This window comes from Sciurus vulgaris, assembly GCF_902686455.1.
Source record: "Sciurus vulgaris genome assembly, chromosome: 17".
In the NCBI taxonomy this organism is placed as follows: Eukaryota; Metazoa; Chordata; class Mammalia; order Rodentia; family Sciuridae; genus Sciurus; species Sciurus vulgaris.
The window spans coordinates 45,113,632-45,129,398 of NC_136478.1; the positions used below are offsets into that span (position 1 = coordinate 45,113,632).

The 15,767-nt window shown below is 35.0% G+C and overlaps 1 protein-coding gene across 5 annotated transcripts in view; it reads left to right on the forward strand.

The window, feature by feature from the left end:
- Nucleotides 1-12,774, forward strand: part of LOC306648631 (uncharacterized protein) — a 30,386-nt gene extending 17,612 nt beyond the window's left edge. For all 5 annotated transcript variants that reach the window (XM_079118826.1, XM_079118828.1, XM_079118827.1 and 2 more), the window contains one exon: nucleotides 8,064-12,774. In XM_079118826.1, coding sequence (XP_078974952.1) covers nucleotides 8,064-9,430 — 1,367 coding nt within the window. In that variant the 3' untranslated portion in view covers nucleotides 9,431-12,774. The remainder of the gene's footprint in view (nucleotides 1-8,063) is intronic.
- The last annotated feature ends 2,993 nt before the right edge of the window (nucleotides 12,775-15,767 follow it).

The following is a 15,767-nucleotide window of genomic DNA, read 5'->3' on the forward strand; positions in this document are numbered from 1 at the left end:
CTTAACAGGTTCATTTATTTTTTGATAAAGATGTAAAATATTCTAATGGAGAATGGAAAGATTTTTTTAATAAAGTATTAAGTGCTGAAGTAATTTGGGAGGAAAAAACCTTTTGCCCATCACCTCATACCAAATTAATTTGACTTTTAGAGAAAAATATAGGACTATAACTTGGGAGTGCCAGCTTCTCACTTGGAAGTAGGTAAAGGATGTTTAGGTGAAAACAATAAACATAAAAATCAAAAATTGGTACCTGAGTGTGGTAGTGCATGTCTGTAGTCCCAGCTGTTCGGGAGTCTAAGGCATGAGGATCCCATGAGCTCAGGAGTTTGAAAGCAGCCTGGGCAACATAGTGAGACCTTGTCTCAGAAACAAATAAAAAGATTAGACTAAATTAGATTAAGTCAGACTTAATCCAAATTAAAAACTTTGTATCATCAGAATGTACTATAAGAAGAAGAAAGATAAGCCACAGACTGGAAGAAAATATTAAAACACATCTAACACAGGACCAGTATCTTGCATATGTAATAGTATATATACTGCAGTTCTATTCTAAATTGATAAACAGACTGATTAAAGCTGGATGAAATGTACCATACTATAGAATAATACTCAGTAACAAAAAGGAATACTCTTAATATGTGCACCAACTTGTGTGAACCTCAAGGATGTTATGCTGAGTGGAAAAAAAATCATTCACAAAATTCAAGACTGCTCTTGTGTAGTATTTGTGAAATAAATGTAATTATAGAGATGGAAAACAGATTAGTGGTTGCCAGGGGTTAAGAACTGAGGTAGAGTAATGGTTAGGCGCATGAAGGGTAGTTCAAGGGAATCTTATGGTTATGATACAGTCATATATCTTGATTGTTGAGGTGATTATACAAGGCTACGTGTGATATAATTGCATAGAACTGTACATGTACACACACATGAATGTATGTATAACTGCTGAAATCTAAATAAGCTCTATGGATTATACCAGTGTTAATTTCTTGTTTGGAATATTGTACTATAGTTATGTAAGATGTTAATATTGAGAGAGGCTGAGTGAAGGGTACATGGAACTTTTCTTTACATTTCTGTGCAACTTCCTGTGAATCTACAATTTTTTCAAAACAAAAAGAAAAAAAAAAAAGAAAAAGGTGCTGTTGAGGAGGATGGGCAAAAGATTTGACAATGAGGGGCTACTCTTTTTTTTTCATGAACAAGTGACTACGATGTCTTCTGTTTCTAAATTTGTATTGGTTATCTCATGCTGTCATAACAAAATATAGACTGGGTGACTTAAACAAGTCTCTATAACTTGTCTCACAATTGTAGAGACAAAAAGTGTGAGACCAGGGTACCAATATGGTCCAGTTCTAGAGAGAGAGGGGCCTTTCCTGGCCCATAGGAATGGCTGTCTTCTTGTTATTTCTTCTTGTGGCTTAGAAAGAGCAAGCTCTGACCTCTTCCTCTGTGTACATATGTATATATGTTTAGTGCTAGGGAAACCCAGACTTCATGCATGCTAGTCGAGCACTCTACCACTGAGCTAGATCTCTAGCTCTTTCTCTTTTTTTTAAGTACACTGGTGTCTCTATGTGGGTTCCACCCTTATGACTTCATCTAAACCTAATTACCTCCCAAGTACCCTCCAAATTGTATCACATTGATGTTTAGGGTTTTAACATGAAATTGGGGGAGGGGAGAGGGACACAAACTTCCATCCTATAACAGATTTGATGAAATTTACATACTTACCAATTTACTTTATTCTAATACACACACTTGCACAAACATATTTGAATTTCAGTATAACAGCACCAACATTAATATTAGTATGTTTCTGAAGACAGTTTAATGTTTTTGTTCAGATTTTGTCATTAATATTATACTGTTTAAATTTCTGAAACTTTTAAATTGTACTGGTAATAATTCTTAGGATATTCTTTTCTCATTTCTTTTTTTCCAGATTTCTGATGGTTATTTGTTTTTCCATATGAATTTTGAACTAATGTGTGTAGTTCTAGGGAAAATAAAGTTCATGGTACTATTTTTTGGATTATTTTTCCTATCTTTGTACAATATTTATTTGCTCTCCCAGCAAGATTTCGTTCTGAGGGGAATTAAATAAAGAAATCAATTGTTATATGGGTGTATTATTCTGATAAAATAGGAGTTTTATAGTTTTAGGAGAAAATAAATTGTTATTCCTCCTCATAGAACATCAGTAAAAATATAATCCAGTTTATTTGCCATCTCTTATACTTCTGGGGTCTCTTGCGGGAAATTCATTTGTCCCATTTCCTCTGAAAGTACATCACCCAAAGCAGTGGCAGCCCTTCCTCTAGCAAGTCCAAAAGTATTAGAGCATAGGTGTGACCACATAGCCTGACCTCTGTAGCTGTCCTGGTGAGACACCCTCCAGACCCTGTATCATGGAGTCAGCTGGTGATACCCTAATAAATAAGGACTGGGCCATTTAATTTCAATTAAAGCTGACCTGGATTTAAGGGGTCAGTTACCCAAGTGTATCAATGGTAGTTGTATCTTTGAATGTAGAACACCCCAAACAAAAATTTCTCAGCAGTCCTTTTTAAATATACTTAAAAGCTAATAACATAATTGTATTCAAAATATGTTACTCCTTAATTCAAATCATTGTAGTAGAATTATATATTTCATCAAGTAACATGGTGACTAAAGAAAGTCATTGCTAGTTGATTTTTGGAAGGAAGTATCTTCGGACAAAGAGAAAAAATTCTTTCAAATCCATAATAAAACACTTTAGAACAAAAATAAAGAGATAGAATATGGGTGACTTAGGGGAAGAGGCATTTTACATCTATTTTTAAAAATAGATTTCATTTTTTACAGCAGTTTTAGGTTCACGATAAAATTGAATAGAAGGCACAGAGATTTCCCATATACCTCCTGAGAACTGCATTCTTTTTTTTTTTTTATAAATTGATTTCATGGGAATTGACATCTTTTGTGATTAGATTTTTAAAATACTTTTAAAGTCTGATTTATTAATGAATATAAAGTTTATGTCATTATTTACCCTGCTTGGTGACTAGTTCTAGCAATGTTAACAAAGGCACATAGTTGTGGAACTATCACCACAGTAAAGTTTCAGAATGATTCCAGAGTTTCTTTATGACACCTGTGTTTGTTTCCTAAGTCTAACTTTTGAGCTAAGAAATGCATTTTTATCATGTTAATAGAGTAACCATATATTCCTTTAAAAATTTTTTTTAGTACTCTTTATTTATTTGGTCCTGGGAATTGAACCAAGTGCACTTTACCATTGAGCTACATCCACAGCCCTTTTTATTTTTTGAGATGGGGTCTCACTAGGTTGGTTATAGCCTCACTAAGTTGTGAGTATTCCTTTGAACTTGCAATCCTCCTGCCTCAGCCTCCAGAGCCAGTGGGATTACAGGCGAGCACCTAGCTGGTGCTTTTTAAATATAAAGAATTACTACTGAATTAATGTCAGATATCTGTCCAGTGCTAATGGAAATGATCATGATTTTTTGTTTTAAAAGTAATTAATATGACAAAATTATTATAGTACATTTCCTAGAATTGAACTACCCCTGCATTTCAAGAATAAGCCAACTTAGTTCAGATAAACTTACTTTCAGTGTGCCATAGGAAGTTTTTTTGTTTTTGTTTTTTTTGTTTTTTGTTTGTTTTTTTGTACCAGGGATTGAACCCAAGGGCACTTAATCACTGAACCACATTCCCAGCCCTTTTTATTTTTTATTTTGAGACAGGGTCTCACTAGGGTGCTTATGGCCTCTCTAAGTTGCTATGGCCTCACTAAGTTGTGGAGGCTGGCTTTGAGCCTGCAAGCCTAGAAATTTGATATTTTGGGGGGAGGATTTTCATAAGTGATTTTGGCATATAGCTTTCCTTTATTAGGATATGACTCCATTTTTATACTCACTTAGAAATAATTTGGAATTATTATAGATCCTCATGACTTTCTCAACACTTTCTTAGAAAATTACCCTTTATTGACATAGTAGTCCTTTATGATTTTCAAAATATTAAGTTTTGTTATTATTTGCTAATATCAAAAACTGAAGGGTTTGCAGCGTTACCCTACTTGCAGGCTAACAAGTTAGTCTGGCATGGTGTCAAGATGCTGGCATAAGACACAGGGCTTCTGAGTCAAAGACAGCAAGCAATATGAGCATCAGCGTATTCATGTACTCTTTTCCTGCAGGTCCCCTGAGGGAGATGTAGAGGGTCTAGATAAATCTTGAGCATATAATAATAAGCTACCTTATAGGAGAGGAACCCTGAGCTTAGCAAACCCAAATTCTGCCGGGTGCCATAGTTCAGGCCTGTAATCCCAGCAGCTGAGGAGCTTGAGGTAGGAGGATTGCCAGTTCAAAGCCAGCCTCAGCAACTTAGGGAGGCCCTAAGCAACTTAGTGAGACCCTATCTCTAAATAAAATATAAAAAGGGCTGGGGTTGTGGCTCACTGGTTAAGTGCCCCAGCTTTAAACCCCAGTGCAAAAAAAGAAAAAGAAAAAAAAAAAAAAGAGAACCCAAATTCTTTCATTATGGGCAATAAACATGGATGACCTTTGCCCTGGAGGGAAACATTACCTTTTTTATACTGAACAAGTAAGCAAACCTGTCTATTGCTCTGACAGATACACTGTTTCTGTCTGCATACATGGCTGTTTGTTATACAAACATTGTTGTAAAGATAGCTGGAACAAAGGTAGTCAGTGCTTCTGCTTACAAAACATATTTCAAAACATGTGAGAGGCTGGTAGTGGTGGCTCATGTGACTTGGGAGGCTAGGCAGGAGCATTACAAGTTCAAAGCCAGACTCAGCAACTTAGCAAGACCCTGTCTCAAAAAATGAGAAAAAGGGGTGGCTGGGGATGTGACTCAGTGGCTAAGCACCCCGAATTCAATCCCCAGTGTCAAAAAAAAAAAAAAAAAAAAAAATGTGCGAGACCCATGTTGAATTCTGTTTTTTATTTTCATTTATTTATTTTTGCAGTACTGGGGATTGAACCCAGGGCCTTGTACTTATGAGGCAAGCACTCTACCAACTGGGGTATATCCCCAGCTCCTGAATTGTGTGTGTGTGTGTGTGTTTTTTTTTTTTTTTTTTTTTTTTTTTTTTTTTAGTTGTAGATGAACACAATACCTTTATTTTTTTTTTTAATTTATTTTTATGTGGTGCTGAACATGGAACTCAGTGCCCTACACATGCCAGGCAAGCACTCCACCACTAAGCCACAACCCCAGCCCCACACAATCCCTTTATTTTATTTATTTATATGCGGTGCCGAGAATCAAACCCAGTGCCCCACACTTGGGAGGCAAGCTCTCTACCACTGAGCCACAACGCTAGCCCCTGGAGTTGTCTTTGAATAATACCTAGTTGCCATTTTTTATTTTGTTTGAGTGCTTTCCTTTTTATTTTTTTTTAATTATCTTAGCTAATGATTAATATACCCCATTGAATTTTTTTAAACAATCCTGTTTTTTTTTTTTTTAATTTTGTATATTGGTTTCATTCTTTCTCTATTTCTTAATGAATGAAATTCTGCTTTTATTCTAATTTATTCCCTCCTTCTGGGTTCTTCAGCATGCTTTGTTCTTTGTTTACTTTTGAGTGGGACATTCATAGCCTTTTTTTCATTTCTATGTGCTCTAAGAATTTAAATGTATCTGAATTTTCTTCTAAGTTTTTAGATTTCACAGTTTATAATGTGCAGTATTTTCTAAAAATTTTATGATTTTCATTATTTAATAAGTTTTAAAAATTCGAAGCGAATATTTTATTGCCTTACAATTTGTTTTTTTCCACCTAGTTTGTTTCATAGTAATCAGAGACTATTATTTTAATCATTTCAGCAATTTAGTACATTTACTGTGGGTAGTCAGAGAAAAGTGTTTTCCTACCTCTCCTTATCTCACTTCATCTCTCTTCATATTTCATTCAAAATTTAGATTTTCCTCATGTGGCCATCTTATCTGTATCAGTTTCTCTGAGCCAACATAGGCTTTATTTTTACTTTCTTACACTCAGGTGATGCTAGATCCCCTTCCATATTTGACAGTCATTCTGCTGTACTGATATTTATCATATCCTTTGCTCAGGATTTAATATGCCTTTCAACATTAGCATGATTGAAAAATATTTAAGATACTTTTGCTGCGGCTATATGAGAATGGAAAGCAGCACACTTGGGAAGCATACAAAGGAGTAAAAGTTTGAACAGCCAAGCGTGGTGGCACATGCCTGTAATCCCTGCCCTCAGGAGGCTGAGGCAAGAGGATTGTGAGTCAAAGCCAGCCTCAGCAACTTAGTGAGGCCCTAAGCAATTCAGCAAGATCCTGTCTCAAAATATAAAAAAAGGTCTGGAGATGTCGCTCAGTGGTTAAACACCCCTGAGTTTAATCCTAGTACAAAAAAAATAAATTTGTACAAATATAGAATTGATAAGTAATAGTGTAAACTCTAGTGGAGATATCTAGTACATATTACTGTATTATTATAATAAGATTAGAATTAGATATACATAGTCATGAATGTTACATGATTATGAGAATTCAATTAATAACATTCTGCCTCTGGTGGAATATTAGAGGTAAGAAAATAACAAGAAATAACAAATAAGAAAATTAACATACACATTTTTTCAAAATTGAGAGAAGTGTTACAAAGATGAGCAAGGATGTATGGAGATAGACCATAAACTACATAGACTTAAATGGCATCATCAAGAATAGCCTTTCTGAAGAATTGATTTTAGATTTGAGACTTGAAAAGAAGCCAACCAGGCAAAGTCAGAGGATGCTTTAAAGGAAGTGCAGCCTGTGAAAAGTCCTATTTAATAGGGATAGTTGACATCTTGAGAATGGAAAGAAGCTATAGTATCAATCATATGAACTGAGAAAGTAAATGGGAATAGGCATTTTGTTGCTAAGCAGTAGCCTTATTATTTATACCGTGGTATTTATATTTTATTCTAATGATAAAGAGAAAGCATTGGAAACATTTATGGAGAGAGATTCACATTTATTGATCAGCATCAGAAAAATTGCTTAGGGAAACAAAACAAAACCTGTAGGTTTTAGACCTGTAGATTTTGATTTCAGACAGTTAAAAATACCTCTTTATAGCTTAAATAAATCTCTAGGTGATTCTTATCCACACTTAAATCAGGGCTCCACTGATTCGGCTTCTTTCCTTAATCACTAGCCACACCTCCATTCCTGTACTCTGTTCTCTTGTGTTTCCTTGCCTTTTGTCAAAATGTATGAGAATTCAATCTGTTCCATGATATACATTCACTTAGTAGTGATCAGAAATAATAGCAGTATCATGTAGAAGATAGTTCACAGGTAATTTTCCCACTTAAGTGGGGACACATATGTAGAGATTTAGATGGAAAATTCAGCATGAAATGCAAAAGCCTTCCACTTGGTGCTTTATTGTCAGGAGCCTTTTCATCTCTGTTTTAAGAAAGTTATTAAGTGTATGAATCCAGGACTTCCCTCCCAGAGGTATATGCTATCAACCTTGCATGGCCCCCAGCTACAGTCAGCCTTCTTTTCTTTCTTTCTCTCTCTCTTTCTTTATTCCTTTCCTTTCCTTCCTTTCTTTTCTTTCTTTTATTTCCCTCCCTTCCTTCTTCCTTCCTTCCTTCCTTTCTTCTCTCCCTCCTCCCTCCCTCCCTCCTTCCTTCTTCCTCCTCACTATACTGCCCAGGTTGGCCTCGAAGGAGCTGGAACTATAAGCACATACTACAGTGCCCAACTCAGGGCTTTATTTTTACATGCAGTTCCTTAGCACTTGAAATCCAGAGTTTCTGCTTTTTTACATTCTAATATTCATAAAGTGAGCTTCAGCCATATGATCTGTGTTTTGAGTTTTCTCTTGAGATATGAACTGTATTTTAATATTCTACAAATAAAATTGTGTGTAGTTAAGTGGTCCACTTCAGTCCATTTTCCCCATAAATTCAGTTAATTTTGGTGCACAGTTTTGTAGAAGATGAGCATGTGTTTGCTTTCTTGTTTTCTTTCAGATTTGGAGTCTGGATACAGGACCAATACTTTATCTCCAGAAAAGGACATTTATGAAATATATTCATTACAGTGGGAGATAATGGAAAGAATTAAAAGCTATACCCTTCAGGACTCCATTTTTAGAAATGATTGGGAATGTAAAAGCAAGACTGAGGGACAAAAAGAACCACAAGAGGGTTATTTTGGGCAGGTGAAAATTACCTCTGAAAAAATGACCACCTACAAAAAGAACAATTTTCTTACTGAGTATCAGAGAATTCATAATGGAGAAAAATTATATGAATGTAAGGAATGTAGGAAGACCTTCATTCGTCGCTCAACACTTAGTCAACACCTAAGAATTCATACTGGTGAGAAACCTTATAAGTGTAAAGAGTGTGGGCAGGCCTTTAGACAGCGTGCACATCTTATTCGTCATCACAAACTTCATACTGGTGAGAAACCCTATGAATGTAAGGAATGTGGGAAGGCCTTTACAGTGCTCCAAGAACTTACTCAACATCAGAGGCTTCATACTGGTGAAAAACCTTATGAATGTAAGGAGTGTGGGAAGGCCTTTAGAGTACATCAGCAACTGGCCCGGCATCAGAGAATTCACACTGGCGAGAAACCCTATGAATGTAAGGAGTGTGGGAAGACCTTCAGACAGTGTACACACCTTACTAGACATCAGAGACTTCACACTTCTGAGAAGCTCTATGAATGTAAAGAATGTGGGAAAGCTTTTGTATGTGGCCCAGACCTTAGAGTACATCAGAAAATTCATTTTGGTGAAAAGCCCTATGCATGTAAGGACTGTGGGAAGGCCTTTAGAATATGCCAACAACTTACTGTACATCAGAGTATTCATACTGGTGAGAAACCCTATGAATGTAAGGAATGTGGAAAGACTTTCAGATTAAGGCAGCAACTTGTTCGCCATCAGAGAATTCATACTCGTGAGAAACCCTATGAATGTATGGAATGTTGGAAGACCTTTAGTAGTTACTCCCAACTTATTTCACACCAGAGCATTCATATTGGTGAGAGACCCTATGAATGTGAAGACTGTGGGAAGGCTTTCAGACTGCTTTCACAACTTACTCAACATCAAAGTATTCATACTGGTGAGAAACCCTATGAATGTAAGGAATGCAGAAAGCCTTTTAGACTGCTCTCACAACTTACTCAACATCAGAGTATTCACACTGGAGAGAAACCTTATGAATGTAAGGATTGTGGTAAGGCTTTTAGACTTTATTCATTTCTTACTCAACACCAGAGAATTCATACTGGTGAGAAACCCTACAAATGTAAGGAATGTAAGAAGGCCTTCAGACAACATTCACACCTTACTCAGCATCAGAAGATTCATAATGGAATTTAATACAAGAAAGCTTTCAAATGTGCATTTTGTACAAAACACCAAGAAATCCATTTTTGAGAAAATGGTTTCATGCTTACAACTAAATGCTTACATTTTTATATTAGAGAAGGGATATGTTGCTTTACAAGCCTTCCATTGCCATTTAAACATTGTTTATCTTCAACAAATTCCTTTGAGAGAATAATTTAATGAATGTAGGAAAATTTTTAGCCTTATATGTCATCTCGTTTTACCATTTTACTACCATTGTGATATTGGACAAGATACTAAACTTTTGTGCCTCATTTTGCTCATTTTTAAATGATGATAATAGTACTTATTTATTGCTGTATAATAAATTACTACAAAACATAGTAGCTTAAAATAATATACATTTGTTATTTCACAGTTTCTATGGAACAGGAATCCAGGCATGACTTAGTTGAGTCCTTGTAATTACAAACTTACAAAGTTTCAGCCAAGGCTGGGGTCTCATCTGAAGTCTTGACTGGGGAAGGATCCATATCCAAGCTAACAATGCTTGAATTCATTTTCTTGAGGATGTTGCACGGAGATCCTCAGTTTCTAGTTGACTGTTGACTGAAGGCTGATTGCTGTTCCTTGCTACAGTGGTCTCTTCCAATGACTCTTTGCTTCATCAAATTGTCATCGAGAAGACTACTAGCAAGTCTGATAGCAAGATGGACATGATGAATCTTGTGTTATCTAATTGTGGAAGTAACATCCTATCACCTTTGCTGTCTTCTACTGATTAGCAGTAAATTACTAGACCAGGCTACACTCAAGAGAAGGGAATTACTTGAAAGTGAATACCAGGAGACAGGGACCACTGGGAGCCAATTATGAGTCAGCCTGTCACTCTGTGTAATATAATCATTATAAGGATTAAGTAGTTAATACTTAGAAGAATAGCCAATCACATAGCATGTATTCTGTAAATACTGTCTATAATTGATATTAACATCATTAGTATTAGTGAATTCTTATGGAAGATTCTATAGAAGTCATAAAAGTAGAAATGGCTCCTGTTACATCTCCGCATTTCATAAAATGAAAATAATTTAGGTAAAATCTAGGAGATTATAGTGAATGTCAGAAGTTCTTCATCACTTGAACTACATCAAAAAGTCCCTGCTGAAAAGAATCATATGAATTTCATGAATGTAAAGTTGTTAAAGAGTACAACTATTGAAGAATGAGAGTGAAATATGATTTTCCCATCGTTTAAAAAAGAAAATGGCTTAGAATCCTTGCTGTCCGACCACAATTTAAGATTTATCACAAACTTTCAAAAAGATGGCATAAAAGAAACTACCATTTGGGAACTTAAATTTGTGTGTGTGTGTGTGTGTGTAAAACTTTCGTATTAAAAAAAATACTATTACAGTCAGTATACTTTTTGATGCTCAGAATGACCCATCTTCAATTAGTTTTTCAAATTGGGTGTTTTACCAGGTATAGTGGTGCATGCCCATAATTCCAACAACTTGGGAAGCTGAAGCAGGAGGATCATAAGTTTGAGACCAGCCTCAGCAACACAAGTTGGGTGTTTTGATATGGCACAAGTAGTAGTTTGATAGTTTGTTACTTGGTTATGGCTGTTTAGTTTGTCAGCTATAATATGCTGTGACACCAACTCATCATTAAATTGGAGGAGGGGGATGAGTGTGTATTTTCTTTTCCATATGTGTACCAAATTTCAGGGTCACCAAAAGTTCATTGAATTCAAGTGGGTATTGTTTTGACTTAAAAAGCCTAATCAATAAATTCAGAAAGGATGATAGGGTTAGAAAAATCATTTTCTAGACTCCAATGAAATAATGGGACCTGAAAATTGTGTTCAATGGATACTAAGACTTTTAGGTGAAAGATTTTATAGTGGATTTATCATACTGACCACTTCTGAATCCTTTGATCAATTTTAGCCTCAGTCAAAATAGAACTGTCACACAATATTCACCTCCTGATGGAATTCAGTAGGAAGTACACACCACTACCTGTGAGGCCTTCGTGCCAAAACAATGACCTGAAAGAATCATACTTTTAAATCAAATTCTTTAAAGTCAAGATTTGGGGGAATGGATGAATGAAATCAATGTCACCATAAGGAAGCAACCAGTGAGATCCAGAATGTATAAAATTCTACAGAACAAATGCCCTGATGTTGTCAACTAGTGAGTGGCATGAAAAGCGAAAGAGGCACAACCATTAATAATAGAGCAGAATTAAGAGTCATATCACTAAATTCAATGCAGGGGCACTACTTGGACCTGGTTTGAACAAAATGTTAAAATAAAAGGTTTTGAAGACAGTGGAGGAATCATGGACATGGACTGAATGTTAGATATATTTAGAAATTTAACTTCATTAGGGATGATAATGTCAATGTGGCTATTAATAAAATATCCTATGTGTTTAGAGATACATGTTTACGTATTTCTGAAATTATAAGGTACATAGATTTACATTAAAATATTCCAGCAGAAGAAATAACTGACATGGCAACTAGCTTGGCAAAATGTTGGTAATTATTAAAGTGTAGCAATTTGTTCATGGTGATTCATTGTTTTAATATTTCTGCTTTTGTATGTATTTAATATTTCAGTAATAAAATATTTAAAATCAAAACTGAAATTATGAGCTATTTAGAAATTAATGATGAGATGCTTGCACATCTAGCTTGTCAAATATCACCAAAGTTTTATTGATTGAGCAAATAATGTCATTTAATGTATGAATGCAGCTTCATTTGTGAGCCCAATCTTCATTATCTTCTCTTATGCAAAATGAACAGCACAGGTCTGTCACATGGATAAGTACAGTGAAGGAATGAATAAGCATCTACGTGAAGAAACCAGAAACACCAAAGTAAAACCAGCACAAGTAAAGGGAAACCAAGTATAGTAAAAAGTAGAAATTAAGGAAATCGGCAGTGGACTTGATACAATATTAGTGACTAGATTTTTTAAGGTCTAATCAAAGAAAAGAAAGATAATACATATAGAGCATTAATGATGGTAAATGTGACACAGTTACCAAAAAAAAAAAAAAATATATATATATATATATAAGGTAAGTGACCATGGTTGCACACACCTGTAATCCCAGCTGTTGAGAGACTGAGGCAGGAGGATTGCAAGTTCAAGGCCACCCTGGGCAAGTTAGTGAGATCCTGTCTCAAAATAAGAAAGGCCTGTGTAGCTCAGTGTTAGAGTGCTTGCCTACCATGCACAAGGCTGGTCCAATGCCAACACATATATATACATTTCAATTTCAATACATGTAAAATATAGGATTACATTTTTCTCTTAAGAATGTTACCACAATTGACTCCATACTGTAGAACCTAAAGTCTAATAACTGAATAGGTAAAAGCTTCAGGGAATACATAATCCTTAACAAGTTTTAACAATTCTGTACAACTAAAATAATCCTGATAATAAAACTAGACAAAGATAGCTCCTAAAAAGCAAAATCTAAACCAGCTTCATTAATGAAGATTGTATTCCTCACAACTCTAAGGTATTTTAGGATTCATTATAATACTAGTCTTCATTAATGAGTTAGTGAGTTTCTTTTCCCAAGTACCAGGTATCTCCAGACCTGTGATTAACTCAGCATACAGCCCAAACCCAATGTTCTCCACATTTTTTGTTTCGGGAAATACTAATTCTTGATGATATTTGAAAAGATGTTCTTGGAAAAATATGCAAATGAGCAAATCAAAAGAAAAATTACCTACTTTGAGGGGATTCCAAGTACATGTTATAACTTTTCAAAAGATGTAAAAAAAAAATTGCGTGTTATCTAAGATTTATTTCATTGAGAATTCTCACTTCAATACCTGTTAATACCTTTGGTATATGAACACTTTGGTAGAAACTACCATAACATGGATGTCATTTCAGACATGGGAGTGATTGTATTACAGAGGGTGAGGTAGGGACCTTTTCTTTGCAGCCCTCATCATGTTCTACAGAACAGAAAAGATCCCAGCCTGGTCCTGGACATGAATGTATTAAACGGGCTTAACTATTTGGTTAAACTGTCATTAGGATATACATAATTTTTCATTGTAATAAAAATCCTATATTGAATATTGTTTTGTCTATTTTCGGGTTCTCTTAGGGTCTACAGTCTCTCCAAGGTGTTATCTAAAGGCGAGGTTGATTATTATAGGCTTTATGTACTTCCAGCTTCACCACCTATTGCCAGATTTTTACTCTATTGTACCAAATTGAATCCCTTCAGTCACTGAATCTGAGTTCCTATCTCCTTATATCTTCTGTGGGTTTCAGCATTTATTTTCCTGATTACAGGTAAGCTCAAACATCTATTAATATGTGTTTATTGGCCAATCATGTTTCCTTTACTGTGTCTTTTTATTTGTTCACTTGCTTTATTTCTTTTAGATTGCTTATCTCATTGATTTTCAGGATTGTTGAAATATTCCAGGTATTGATCATTACAAATGTTAAACATTTATAAATGTGGGACTTATTTCCCTTAAGATAATTGTTTAAATGTATAATAGTGTTTATTATTTTACTAATGTTGTAAATTTAATTTATAGTCTTCATTTTAAACCTTAACCAAATACTCCTTTTTTTTAGTGTTTTGTTTTTTGCCATGTAGTCATGAATCTGAAACTAGAAATAACATTTAATTTATTTCCATATCTTATTGCTTCAGCTGAAATCTTCAGAATAAAGTTGAGTATTAGTGGGTATAGCAGACATTTCCCTCATTTACTCAATCAGTGGAAATCACACATCATTTAAACATTATGTACCATGCTTCTTGAGTTAGAGTAAATACTCTGTAATTCAGGGTTTTGATCAGTCCCTATTTTACTTAATCCTACTATATTTTACCAGAAACTATTTCATCATCTGTCAGTGTGAACATATTTTTCTCCTTTAATTTTCCTTTTTCTTTCTTTATTATTTTTATTTAATTCACTTATTTATTTGGGTGGTACTTACTAGGAATTGAACCCCAGGATACTGTACCACTTAATTATATTCCCAGCCCTTTATTCGATGTTTTTATATTGACATGGAGTCTCACTAAATTACTGAGGCGTCCAACTTGTGCTCCTTCTGCCTCAGCCTGCCAAGTAGTTGGGATTACAGGTATGTGCCGACACACCCAGCTCCTCCTTTAATTCTCTGATGTAATCCGTCACACAGATTTCTTCACTTTAAACCACTCCTAGGAGATAGCCCACATATCTGTAATTTATTTCTTTTATTTAAAACATTGCTGGCAGGGATGCAAGGTTGGTTCAACATCAGGAAATCAATAAACGTAATTCACCATATTAATAGACTTAAAGTCAAGAATCACATGATTATTTCAATAGATGCAGAAAAAGCATTTGATAAAATACAGCACCCCTTCATGCTCAAAACACTAGAAAAAATAGGGATAGTGGGAACATTCCTTAACATTGTAAAGGCCATTTATGCTAAGCCCATGGCTAATATCATTCTAAATGGTGAAAAACTGAAAGCATTCCCCCTAAAAACTGGAACAAGGCAGGGATGCCCTCTTTCACCACTTCTATTCAACATCGTTCTTGAGACTCTGGCCAGAGCAATTAGACAAACCAAAGAAATTAAAGAGATACGAATTGGAAAAGAAGAACTCAAACTATCCCTGTTCGCTGATGACATGATTATATATTTAGAGGAACCAGGAAATTCCACCAGAAAACTCTTAGAACTCATAAGTGATTTCAGTAAAGTAGCAGGTTACAAGATCAATGCCCATAAATCCAACGCATTTTTATACATAAGTGATGAATCTTCAGAAAGAGAAATTAGGAAAACTACCCCATTCACAATAGCCTCGAAAAAAATAAAATACTTGGGAATCAATCTCACAAAAGAGGTGAAAGACCTCTACAATGAGAACTATACAACACTAAAGAAAGAAATTAAAGAACACCTTAGAAGATGGAAAGATCTTCCATGTTCTTGGATAGGAAGAATTAATATTGTCAAAATGGCCATACTACCTAAAGTGCTATACAAATTCAATGCAATTCCAATTAAAATCCCAATTGTGTACCTTACAGAAATAGAGCAAGCAATTATGAAATTCATCTGGAAGAATAAGAAACCCAGAATAGCTAAAGCAATCCTTAGCAGGAAGAGTGAAACAGGGGGTATTGCAATACCAGATCTTCAACTCTACTACAAAGCAATAGTAACAAAAACGGCATGGTATTGGTACCAAAATAGAAAGGTAGATCAATGGTACAGAATAGAGGACACGGACACAAACCCAAATAAATACAATTTTCTCATACTAGACAAAGGGGCCAAAAATA